At 38.4% G+C, this 13,886-nt stretch overlaps 1 protein-coding gene across 7 annotated transcripts in view; it reads right to left on the bottom strand.

Moving 5' to 3' along the window:
- The window catches only part of LOC122550085 (partitioning defective 3 homolog), an 843,398-nt gene that overhangs the window by 189,174 nt on the left and 640,338 nt on the right, over positions 1–13,886 (bottom strand). For all 7 annotated transcript variants that reach the window (XM_043690628.1, XM_043690629.1, XM_043690626.1 and 4 more), the window contains 2 exons: positions 10,758–10,988; positions 5,088–5,349 (listed from right to left, as the gene is read on the bottom strand). In XM_043690628.1, the coding sequence (XP_043546563.1) occupies positions 5,088–5,349; positions 10,758–10,988 (493 nt within the window). The remainder of the gene's footprint in view (positions 1–5,087; positions 5,350–10,757; positions 10,989–13,886) is intronic.

Raw genomic sequence — 13,886 nt, forward strand, 5'->3', positions numbered from 1 at the left:
AATATTATACAGAAGTAGGAAATTTTACTGCAACTGTACACTACTTTGGTGTGACTACATATGGAATACTATGTATAACTTTGCTCTTATTTGACAGAAGACATAATTACATTAGTGGCAGTTTGGAAATTATCCATACAACACTCCTGGAATGAAGGGCATATCTTCTGAAGAAAAGTCAAACAGGTTGGGCCTGTGCCTATAGGAGTTTAGAAAAATGGGAGGTGACTGTACCGAAACATATAAGCTGCTGAGGATAGATACAGAGAGCATACATCCCCATGTAAGAGAGACCAGAATTGGGAGTTTTCTACAAATACATTAGAGGCAAAATAGCTGGGGAGAGAATAGGATCCATTAAATATCAACGAGGCCATCTAATGTGTGGAACCACAGGAAATAGGTGAGATACTAAACAAATATTTTACGTCAGTGTTTCCTGTGGAGAAGGATAAGAAAGGTGGGGAACTTGGGGAAATAAATAGTGCTCTTGAAAAGTGTCCATATTACAGAGGAGGTGCTGGAGGTCTCAAAACACAAAGGTAGATAAATCCTCGGGACCAGATCAGGTATATCCCAGAACTTTGTGAGAAGCAAGAGATTGGCAGGCCCTTTGCTGAGATGTTTGTATCATTAAAAGCCACGGCTGAGGTGTTGGAAGACTGGAGGTTGGCCAACATGATACCACTGTTTCAGAAACGCGGTAAGGAAAAGTTTATTGGTGAGCCTGACAGCAGTGAGGGGTAAATTGTTGGAGGGGATTCTGAGGGACAGGATTTCCATGCATTTTGAAAGGCAAGGACAGATTAGGGATAGTCTACAGGGCTTTTTGTGTGGGAAATTGTGTCTCACTAGCTTGATAAGAGTTTTTTGTAGAGGTGACAAAAAAGATTGATGAAGGCAGAATGGTAGATATTGTCTGTATGAACATCAGCAAGGCCTTAAACAAGGTTCCACATGGTAGACTTGTTAGCAAAGTCAGATCACATAGAATGCATGGGTACCTAGCAAATTGGATACAAAATTTGCTTGACTGTTGGAAATAAGAGGGTGGTGTTTGAGGGTTTTTTGTCTTACTGGAGGCCTGTGGCCAGCTGTGTGCTTCAAGGATCGGTGCTAGATCATTGCTTTTCATCACTTATATAAATGATTTGAATGTGAAATATAGGAGGAATAGTTAGCAAGTTTGCAGATGACACCAAAATTGGTGGTGTAGTGGACACTGAGGAAGATTATCTCAGAATCCAACAGGACCTTGATTAGATGACCCAACGGACTGAGGAATTGCAGATGGAGTTTAACTTACATAAATGTAAGCTGTTGCCTTTTGGTAAAGCAAACAAAGGCAGAACTTATACAGTTAATGGTAGGGCTCTGGGCAATGTTGCCGAACAAAGAGACTGATGTGTGCAGGTGCATGGTTCCTTGAAAGTGAAGTGACAAATAGACAGGATGGTGAAGAAAGCATTTAGTATGCTTACTTAATTGGTCAGAACACTGATTATAGGAGTTCGGATGTCATAATATGGCTATACAGCTCATTGGTGAGGCCACTTTTAGAATACTGCATTAAATTCTGGCCTCCCTGTGAATAGGAATGACGTTGTTAAATTTGAGAGTTCAGAAATGATTCAGAAAAATGTTGCTGGGATTGGAGGTTTTGAGCTGTTGGGTGAGAATGAATAGGCTGGGGCTTATTTTCTCTGGAGTGTTGGAAGCTGAGGGGTAACCTATAGAGGTTTATAAAATCATGAGGGGCATGGATAGGGTGAATAGCCAAGGTCTTTTTCCCTGGGTAGGGCATAGGTTTAATATGAGCAGGGAAAGATTTAAAAGGGACCTAAGGGGCAACTCTTTCACGCAGAGCATGGTGCTTGTACGGAATGAGCTGCCAGAGGAAGTGGTAGAGGCTGGTACAGTTACAACATTTAAAAAAACATCTGTATGGTATATGAAGAGGAAGGGTTTAGAGGGATATGGGCCAAATGCTGGCAAATCGGACTGGATTAATTTAAGATATCTAGTCAGTATGGATGTGTTGGACCAAAGGATCTGTTTCTGTGTTGTATAACTCTACGACTCTAAATCTCGCTTTTAACATGGAAATGAGGAGAATATTTTTCTCTCCGTGGGTCATTAGTCTGTGCTTCTCTTCCCAGTGGAGACTAGGTTTTTGAAGTTCTTCAAGACAGATATTTAATACATAAGAGTTATGAGAGGTAGACAGGAAAGAAGTACTGTGACTGCAAACAGAACGTCTTCAATGGCAAGGAAAGCTTGAAGGGCCAAATAATCTGGTGTGGCACCTACATCTTGTGCTCCTAAACAAATCTTTTGAACTAAAAGCACTGGAGCTTCACCAAGATTATGTCTTGCTTTCCCCCTTCACTGGTGAACTGATGCATTTTTGCTCAGTGCCTGACTGCAGTGCAGCAGCAGGTAAGACATCCTGGGTACATGTTCTCACATCAATTAGTTCTGAGCTCTTCACAAATAATAATGATGAGAAGGTGCCGGTGTTGGATTGGGGTGGACAAAGTTAAAAATCACACAACATCAGGTTCGAGTCCAAATAAACCTGTTGGACTATAACCTGATGCTGTGTGATTTTTAACTGCAAATAATAAAATAATATAGCAGTGCAAGTGAACAGCATCTTTTGAGTTCCCAACAGTTACCGACAGTAAAGGCCTGCGCTCCCTCAGTATGCATCAAAGTTCCATGCATGCATAATAGATACTTTGCAAGAATGACCCACTTTAACTAGGCACAGTAGAATCTCAACAGGAATAGCTGTCAATGGGTAGGACCAGGTTATTTTATAACTGTACAAAAAGTCTTAGTGCCAAAACAATTGGACTCTTGCCGTACATGCAAAGCATAACAATCCAGAGCTTTCTTTTCAATTGACCCCCAAGATGACTAAATGGAAAAAGAAAGTTAAATATTTCATTCTACTTTAAATGCTGTTGTTGTGGTTTATTGCAGCTGTTCCCGGAAATTCTACCCTTGGCAAGATTCAGAGACATTGACTTCACAGTATGGCATCAGTGCACAGTCTATCAGTCAATTTTCTTTCAAGGCAGCCTCCCCTCATTCCATCAAGGCCACAATTATGTCCTACAAACACTGCTTTAATTATATTTTGGGGTGGGGCAGTATGAGAGGTCATAAAGCTTTCACAAAATTGCAAATGGAAAATAAATGACAAGAGTAGGAACAAATGTTTTTTCAGATTGTTAAAAGATTAACATCTAGCCTTGATCCCAATTCTTAGTTCAAACTGATAGCAGCCATTTTGTGGCAATATGCACATTATGACAATTGATCACTGCCCTTGGCCACTGAAGAGATTAGGTTATAAAAGCTTTAATGTGCTCACAGCATCTCACTTGAGAACTTCAATCACTTGTCTTCTGAAAATAATGGGGTAAGTACAGGTGTTCTGGCAATGTTTTTAAAATGCCGAATACAGCTTTTCTTTTTGGTTGCAATTAATTTCAATCCCCCTGAGTTTGCTTCATTCCACGGCTTCCTGAAAATTCATCATAATGGCAAAATAACAGCATAATCATTTCTAAAGTTTATACCTTCATGTCTTCCAGCAAATCCATCTGGGAGGCTCTCAATAATGATTCTGAGCTAAAGTGGGAGCACTGTAACATGCTTCCTCTACTGGGATTTCGCTACTTATACCATGACTTAATGAAGATCCGACTACAAAAACCTGCAATTTTAATTGAGGAACGAAGACTTACTTCAGCACATTATGTAGGTGCACGTAAAAAAGCTGTCAGATTCAATCGTTATATAAGAAGTCCCTGGGCAGACCACAGGCTCTAAGCTGAAAGTATCAGTTACAGCAATTCTGTCATTGGAAGCCATCTTGAGAAATTACTTTTTTTTTTAAAAAGTCACTATTTGCCTAAATAAAGCATTTATCACATAATTATTTAGATCACAGACATGCTGTTGGACTATCTAGAGTCCGCAGGAGAAAAACTTACATTTTGCAAAAGCAGTGAAAAACCAAATCATTTTTCATATGAAACAACAAAGATTATTAATTGTGCAATTTTAATATGACCGCTGATTCACTTGGTGCATTGCTTATACCTGTTTAAATAAATGACAAACTACAAGCAAGAATTCTCCTATGGTAAACAGAAGTTAGTCAGCCAGAAATTTCACATCAGAAAAATTTAAATCTTATAAAGCACTGGGACTTATCACATGTATGTAATGCTGTCCTAATGAATCTCTGAGAATTAATCTAAATCCACTTGCGATTTCTAAAGAATTGCACTCATAATGTAAATCAAAAAAAAGTCTATTTCCAAACTAACATTCTAGAAAAACTGGCATCTGTTTTATTCATTGCAGGGCTATTTACAGATCATCTAAATACATTGTGGTGATTTTGAATGTAACATTGGTAACATGTCTAATTTCTTGCCTCTTAGATGTATTGCAACATGAATACACTTACAAATGTATCTCAACAGAGAAAGAGAAGTACAAGTCAGTCAGACAGGAAAGATTTTCTCCAAATCTGCTTCAGAAGCCAGTGAAGGGGGGAGGGGCATCATTAAACAATTTTAAAGGTAGAAGTAGAGAAGATTCATACTTGACTAGAGATTTGAAAATTATTAGGGTTGAATGGGAATGCAGAATCCAAAATAGACACAAATTAGCCATGATCTTATTGAATGGCAGGGCAAGCATGAGGGGCTGAGTGGTCTACTTCTGCTTCTGTGCTCATAAAATCACGAACGACATTCTGGCAAGGCTCATTTGCAGAGGTCAGCTTTTAGCAGGCATTAGACAAACCTAGTCATAGACTGTTAATTGGTCTATAATTTAAAATATTATTTGAGCAGCTTCCCCCTAACGCTAACATAAAGTGATGCCACAACAGCAGTGATCAATTGTATTTGCATTAGTATTGCTGTACACATTGTACAGTGTGAAACACTCAATTTCTTTAGTTCCTTAATATCCCCATTAAACATGTCAATTAGGGATAAATGCTGGTTGTAAAAAGCATCGATTCACATTGCCATATTATTAAGAAAAAGAGCATTTACCTGAACATGTCACCAAGACCTTTCAACATCCCTTTCTTGACTTTACTCTTCTCTTTGTCTTTTTCTTTCTCCTTCTCTTTGTCTTTCTTTTTTTCTCTTTCTTTGCCAGTCTTCTCCTTCTTTCTGTCCTCCTTGCTTCTGGAGCCATTCACCTGTTTCTCCATTGTCCCTGTCAGATGTCCACCAGCGAGTGATGGCTGATCACTGGCTGTTGAAACAGATTCTCTGCCTGATCTGGAACTTTCCTCGGTATCTTCTTCCACTGCGAGTTAAAAACAGAAATTTATTACTGGCATCAAGTTTAATTTGCAGATAATAGGTATTAATGATTGACATCACTGAAATTACACCAACAATATTAGATGTTTTTAGGATCTATTGTTGATGATGCCATTTCTTTCTTTCCGCCATTCAGTTTTGTTACTCTCTTCTAGCTCACCCAGTCCAGTCCCAGTTGTACCCAATTTTGGATTATTCATCAACTACAAGACGCAATGTGCTATAGGTACCACAGTATAATAATCAAAGGTGGGAAATCTTGCTATCATTTGTTACACCAAATTCATTGTTGGACAATTAAACTGAGAACCAGTTGTTGGTGGGGGAGGAGAGAGGTGGTCAAAAGTAAATAACATAGCACTAAATGAACAGGAGTCAGAAGTTCTTTGGGAGATATGATAATATGTACCTTTCAAACACCATCATGAAACACACTCTGCTTGTTGGATCTTGCTTTGCTAAAGTAGGTAAAAATGCAAACTTTTTTTTTCCACCACTAAAGTTGCAAGTTTACTCATGGTCTGGGGCACATCCTTACTGTGACTTTCTGGTAGTGGACATTAGTTGGAGAATTTCTCTGTATTAACTATTTTGCTTAAGTGAACACAAATGTGAGGGAAAAAGTCTGAGGAGTTGCTCTGATATTACATTAATGTTGATGCTTGTGGCAATGGATCCCAATTCACAGGTGGATTCCAATCAGTTGCTACCTGAAAATAAATTTGCTCAAGATGCTAAAGCCAACTGCCAGAACAATCCACATTCTTGGATTCTTCCCAACCTGAGCCAGCCCCAATTAGTTAGGTTAATGTCACAACCCAAGTCAGCAGTGCAAGATCCACATATCAAGTACTGCTGCCATCATCGGTCTTGGCATAATATAAAAACTAGCAAAGGGTAACAACGTAGTCAAAAGCTTTGCATTTTAATTGTCAGGAAAGTCCAAGGAAGATGGCTCTTCCACAGCAACCTGTGTTTAACATAATCAAAAATTCCAAATGCTTCACAAAATCAGTACCCAGACATTTGGACCAAAGTTAGTTAAACAGCTGACCAAAGCCTTGATCAAAAAGGAAGGAGCATCTTAAAAATGAGTTGAACTGCCTTTGGGAAGGAAAGAGTTTAACACCTCTGTCATTGAAGCAAAACCTCAATGGTAAAATGATAAAAATCAGGGATATGTATGAGGCAAAAATTGGAAGGGACTCACCTTGCAGTAAAGGGAGGGGCACAATCATAGTCTTGAAAATGTCATGAAAGAACTGAGTAATTTTATCTGGGTGTAATGCTGTTATACCACTGTGAGCAATTACAGTTGCTATATAAAATGAGAAAATTACGAGGTAAATGTGGTGTGTGTATATCACTTCAAGATGCTCAGCCATGAAATGCTGGAATAGACTGCCATCAGAAACAGTAAATTCCAATTCACTGAAGCATTCAAAAGGGAATGAGATCAATTTCAGATTAACCAAGAGGCAGACAGAATTATGTTTGGGTAGGATTTAAAGAAAGTCAGACTGGGTTTTGAAAAAGACGTGGCTGATAAGAACAAGCTGAACAGAATGAACCACTTTATTTTCATATTTGTAAGTGTTGTCCTTTCAGTCAGAGATTCATTCATTCATTGTGCTTTCTCTGGTCACCTGAACTACTTGAACACTCTCCCTTCTGGCCACCCATTGACCATAATCTCCAGTTTGTCCAAAGTTCCTCTGTAAATATCTCAGTCAAGTCCCACTTATCTAACAGAGAATTCTCACCAACCTCGATTGAAAGCCAATCCATAAATGTAAAATCTGAAATAAGTCCTCATCCTTAGATCCATTAACTCTCTCAACCCACTGTGCTTCCTTTTCCCAGGCCTCTATCTTCAATGGTTCTACACAGGCGTCATCAGAAGTCACCTGCTGCATCTTCTCACCGCTCTAGTACAAGCCTTCAGCCGTCTTGTCATTAGCTGTGGAATTGTCTCATGCAAGCCCTTTTCCTTAGACTATTTCTCCCCTTTTTAAAAACTCACACAAACCCATTTCTTTGGCGAACTTTTCAACTGTCCATTTTGTGAAGTGCAATGTGCCTTTTCTAAGAAATAACACAGCAAGGTTATAAAGCTTGCATGCTGTTAGCTGACAAAGAAATTCAAGCACCAAGATCATAACTCAGGCCACTTCATCCAATATGTCTCTGGGTTTCATTTCAAAAGTTCACACAAAGCTTTGACTTATTTGGAGGGAGATATAATGCAAACAATTCAAGCCACCATTATTTTACGAACAGTAGGCACTTAACATTCAAAGGAACTGAAATTAGTTGAATCGAAAGAGGAGGAACCAACTCAAAAAAATCCCAGTTTTTTGCAACTTGCAGGACTGTGTCTGAAATTTTAAAAATGAGAAAATTGTAAAGAACTGGCAAATCTATCAAAGGCATACTTAAATAATGCCAACGTAACTGTAATAGCTCTGAAGCAGAGCGGAGCACAATGTCAAAGGAACATCTTTGAGTGGAATAAATCAAATGGATACAAAAAAGCCTAATTATCGACATGAACTGTACCATTTCTAGGGGCACTATCAAACTGTTACTGAATTCCTTGCTGGTGTAAGAATAAAACCGATGGAAATTTAATCATTAATGTATTCTGTGTTATGTGAAATTCATGTATAAGCAGCATGTTATTGTTCATGAAAACTGAATTTTTCTCCCTTTCGTATAAGTTATTCTTATGAATACCAAAACAAATGCAGGTCCCTCCTGCCATAGGCTATAAACAGTGACAATTAGGTTTAAGCTTCAGCTAATATACATTGTGGAACATGCAAAATGAGAACATAATGATTCAAAATCCCACTAATGTTTCTTGATCCTAATGATTTGCTCTCAAGTAACAAATGATAAATTGTAATCTCAATTCTCCTGGGACTCTCGATATGTACAGGGCAAACACTTCTCTTACTTGGATTCAATAATTTTGCTGGTAACTACAACTATTGTCATTGCTAATATAAGGAATGGAAGTGTTGATTCTGAAAACGAATAGTAGCATGATTTATACTCAAATTGATGACTGGTGGTGCTCACTAAGAGTTAAATTTTGTTGGTTCTTCCTTTCTTTAAATTCAGACTGTTTTTTAATACACAATGTAGACGGTTGTTAGAATCAAATGAATTGGACTTTTGGAGGCTTCAGTTTTCTGAACTACCAGTTAGATGTATCACCTTGTGAAAGCTTGGCATGTACTTAAGAGTGCAAAATCTGCTTACTGAAACACATGCCTTTTCCCCTCAAACCCTGTTAGATACCAATGTTTTCCAAATGAAAACCAACCTCAAGAAATTTTATTTTAGCATTTAACTTACATGATTCATTTTTTTGTATTAAATTTACCTGGGTGACAAAATTCAAGTCAGGGGAAGGATTTTCCAATGGAAATGACTGAAAGATTTAGGCAACTTCACTGCTACCTACTCAGAAGTTACAACAGAGCAAGTCTTGAAAACAAAATCCATTTTGCAAAACTAACTGACAGGTGTTGTTATCCATAGAATGCATTTAATCCACACTTGAGAATTGAAAGAGGAAATTATACTCTGTGTGTCCAAGCCATCAACAAAGTTCTTAGCCTACCTTTCCGTTAATAATTTTTAGACATTCAGAACACACTGCAAGAGTGAAATTACATTGTGTGACATTCTATATATGGTTGGCTAGAAACAAAGTTAAAACTGACTATAATGCATCATAAAACCATAACAGTGCCCTTTTCTCATTATAATGAGTAACCATGTAATATAATCTTGATCCACTTTCAGAAGCATTGCCAACTGGCCACAATCCAGAGGCACTTCCCTACAACAGTATAAAGTGACATCAAGAGTTACTCTAGACATGATGATTCCTGTCACTAAATTGCACCTTCAGTGAAAGAAATACATTTACTAATTTGATATAAACATTGCCAATTTGCTTAATCACAGCCATTTGCATCAAAAAATATTTGTAACTAACCATTCTGCAAATAGCTCTTGAATGAAGCTTCCACACACAATTTAAAATTGCAAAGTCAAAGGAAAAATGCTGCTCAATAAAACAACAATGCAAACAATTTTTGGAAAAAGGCTGTGCTTAGTACACTGCCAAAATGCATCAAATCAGAGACAATGAGGATAAATTTTTAATACTTGCTTCAACTAGTTATGAAATAGGCAGACATTCCACATTCCCAACTCAAAGCCAACAATGGGAATCTGGAACCATTTTCAACTCTGGCTTTTTTTAATGGCATTGACAAGTTGTGGGCTTCTTCAACTTACTCTTCATCACTCAATACAAATTACATATTATTTACAGCCCAGAGGTAGGCCATTCAGCCCAATTGTTCTTTGATGGTGTTTTATGTTCCTTATGACCCTCTCTCTTCTCACTGCATTTCATCACATCAGCATAACCATCGATTCTTTTTGCCATCATGTAATTACCCACTTAACCTCAAATGGATCCATGTTACCTGCCAGTTCCACATTTCAACTAATCTCTGTAGGAAAGACACTTCTCCCAAATAAACATTTCTGCCTCTCTTTGAACATTAGAATCCTCTTGCAAGGATGCCTGCCTTGAAGAAGTTTTCCTCCTCTCTCTACAAGAATCTCAGGGAGTCCCTCTCCCACTGCAACTCTATGCGACTTTCTCCCCACCCCCACCCTCCTCTCACTTATCTCTCCACCCTTCAGGCTCTATGCCTGTATTCCTGATGAAGGGCTTTTGCCCGAAATGTCGATTTTACTGCTCCTCGGATGCTGCCTGAACTGCTGTGCTCTTCCAGCACCACTAATCCAAAATCTGGTTTCCAGCATCTGCAGTCATTGTTTTTACCCTGTTCAATACCTGCTACCAACGAGTGGAGCATAGCTGACCTAAGCATTTGTACCTGAGAAATCAAGGGCTTGCAAACAACCCAGATTTGAATAATTAAGTAGTTTCCCATTTAAAACAAGATATCCTGTTCACCCGAATATCCACCTGGAAAACGCATCAGGTGGATATACCCGCACCCCCATTTTGCATTTGCAATTATCAACTACTAGCTTTTGTAAAGTGAGAAACAGGAAGCTAACAAATAAAAACTGGGCTCAGTAACTCTTCAACAACATAATTTATGCACGCATTATAAACAAAATTGTGTGTACTACACAATGTTACAACAATTAAGATAGCAACTAAATTCACCTTAAAATCCTTTGTTGCCCTCCACTGAAGTTCAAAACATTCTTTGTAAAATTTGTTTGAGCATGTAACTAAGTACCAATAGACATAACACGTCCGCAATTAATTCCATTCTGAAGGGTTTGCAACTAGAATAAATTATTGTATTCAATTAGATTACGTACATGTTTCCATCCCTTCATCATCATCCTCTTCTTCTGCAGGTTTGTCGTACGACTTGTCAATGGCAGCCCGGAAACTCTCATTGCAACCCCGCCCTCTGATGATTCGTGGTCGTGGGCGATGGAAAGGAATATCACTATTCAAAGTTACTTCAGCAACTGCTGTCTGCAGGCTTTCTAGCGAGCTTGATTTCTTCAGTCCTAATGAAGGTCCAACATCCCTGGTCGAGGAGCCTTGGAGGTCAAGATACAAAGTTGTTAATTAAGTTTGCTTTGGTAGCTGAGGACCAAGTCTGGATATTTGATTATTCATCTCTGGCATATGACTCCTCAGGGATGTTCACACATAATTCGGATAATGTTCACTATATTCATTTGTGGATGGCTAGAGATTTATTGCTTTGAAGAACGATAGGAGCATTTTAGCACAGTCATAGAATATGACAAGTCAGCAGTGCTGCACTATTGCTGTTCATAAACAAGACAATAAAGCAATGCCAGGACTGCAGCGCTTGTTTGATTTCTTTAAAAAGCTAATTTGACATTTATCACACAAGATATAAATTAAAATGCTGAAAAGTAGGTTAAAAATGACCTTTGACATTACCCCAGTGTTTGGTTACTGATTGAAATATCTGTCCATTGGCTAATTGAACCATTAATTGTAACCTCATTAAAGTCTGGTCTCAGTTAAATGGCACCAGTTTTCCCAAAGTCCAAGTAAACATTGCAAGGAGTACAGAAACCGCAGTTTCCCAGGAACGTGAACTTTAAGTGCAAGAACATGTTTATATTTCTCACAGTATTCTACAGGGACAGTCATTTGGGTTATGATCTTATACTCCCAGAATACAGTAAAAGCAATGATGGATTACATAAATAAGCTGGGTAATGCTGCAGTTGGGTGGTCATAGACAGGGGCTATGGCATGGTACAACAGAACACTGCCTTTTGGATCCCCCAAAGAAGGTGGATAAACACAGTTTTAGAATCAAAATACATCTGTTCTTTTTCTACCACACATGATGAATGCCAGAAATCAGGGATGTACTTGAAGGGAAGAAAGATTAACAAAGTCCAAGATTACAACTGGTCTGTAGTTTCAGCAATTTCTATACTTGGTTGTTGCTTTTACAAAGAAACCTTTCTGGCAATTCAAGAATGCAGAGACTTTGGAAACCACCATATCTTCAATCTGATGTTTTATGTTAAAACTAATCTATTGCTATGAGGGACTGCTAAATCACAAATAAAATGTTGGTAAACAAAAGTATTTCAGCATGAAGCACAGGTAAATGTTGTAAAATAAAATCCTGACAACAGTTTTCACAAGTCATGCCCTCAAATCCATGTCACATATAACGCAAGGAATTTTCAAAATTATAATCTATTACTTAACAGAGGTCATTGCCAATAAATCAGAGAATCTTTTGAAAAGAAAACTTTGACAACGCGAATGGAAAAGGAACGATTCACTAACTGTAAAGAAAAGAATGTTCAAAATGCCTTGATAATTATAAAATTGACGTATAGTATATAATACTGCTCTTTGCCTCTGGGCAGTATAATACCATTAATAGCCGACTATACCATAGCTATTTCAGCAGCAGGAATTTCAACCTGAAGACTTCCCACTCAGTGTGATGGCAAAATGCCCTTTACAATGAGGAGTGTACGCATGTACACGTGAGAGTTGGAGAGAAAAAAGAAAAGCCAAAAGATTTTAGCTTATTCCCTTCTCATCACTATACTGAGAACAGAAAGATTAATTGGACTATATGTGAAGAACAGGGGAATGAGTCTAATTGGATCAAGAAGCAGCCACAGGGTCAACTGGCAATTTGCTTGAAGTGTTGTCGATTTCTTCATAAAAACAACAATCATGAATAGAAAGTGCTAAAATTACAGAATGAGTTGCAATCTCGTAACTTGTTCACCCTTTTTCTTGTCAAGTATATCCATTATCCTAGCATTCATCATGTGCAGCAGGAATTGAACAGATGTATTTTACGTTGATTCCAGTACAGTTTGTTTCTTTCCAGATACAGTATATTGCATCTTTCTTCTGACCCTGTAAGCCTGGTCATAAGGATGATCTCCTTCCACCTCCCAAACAATGTCACGCCATAGCCTAACCACAATTGAACGTTTGAAATAAAAGCAAAAGGAGGCTAATTTGACCCTTATAGTCTGCTCCAACATGAAATAGGATCACAGTGAACCTTCTACTTCAGCACAACCTTTCCTGCTACCTGCTTATTTCTTAACTCCCTTGGTTCACAAAAAATTATCAATTTGGGTCTTGAATACACTTAAAAGTACTTGAAGACAAAGAATTTCAAAGATTCTCGAACTGTTGAGTGAAAATAATTCTCATCTTGGTCTTAAATGGCCAATCCCATCTTCCAAGACTCTGACCCAGTGTTATAATTACTTTAACCAGGGAAAACATTTTCTTTGCATCTGCCCGATCAATCCCCCTGTAAGAATTTTATATGCTTTGAAAAGATCACCTCTCATTCTTGACAAAATGATTTGGATGCGAGCATAAGAGGTACAGTTAGTAAGTTTGCAGATGACACCAAAATTGGAGGTGTAGTGGACAGCAAAGAAGGTCACCTCAGATTACAACAGGACCTTGATCAGATGCGCCAATGGGCCGAGAAGTGACAGACGGAGTTTAATTCAGATAAATGAGAGGTGCTGCATTTTGGGAAAGCAAACCTTAACAGGACATGTACATTTAATGGTAAGGTCTCAGAGAGTGTTGCTGAACAAAGAGACCTTGGAGTGCAGGTTCATAACTCCTTGAAAGTGGAGTCGCAGGTAAGGTGTTTGACAAGGTTCCCCATGGGAGACTGATTAGCAAGGTTAGATCTCATGGAACACAGGGAGAACTAGCCATTTGGATACAGAACTGGCTCAAAGGTAGAAGACAGAGGGTAGTGGTGGAGGATTGTTTTTCAGATTGGAGGCCTGTGACCAGTGGAGTGCCACAAGGATTGGTGCTGGGCCCTCTACTTTTTGTCATTTACATAAATGATTTGGATGCGAGCATAAGAGGTACAGTTAGTAAGTTTGCAGATGACACCAAAATTGGAGGTGTAGTGGACAGCGAAGAGGGTTACCTCA

Source organism: Chiloscyllium plagiosum, chromosome 5, assembly GCF_004010195.1.
Source record: "Chiloscyllium plagiosum isolate BGI_BamShark_2017 chromosome 5, ASM401019v2, whole genome shotgun sequence".
Taxonomy (NCBI): Eukaryota; Metazoa; Chordata; class Chondrichthyes; order Orectolobiformes; family Hemiscylliidae; genus Chiloscyllium; species Chiloscyllium plagiosum.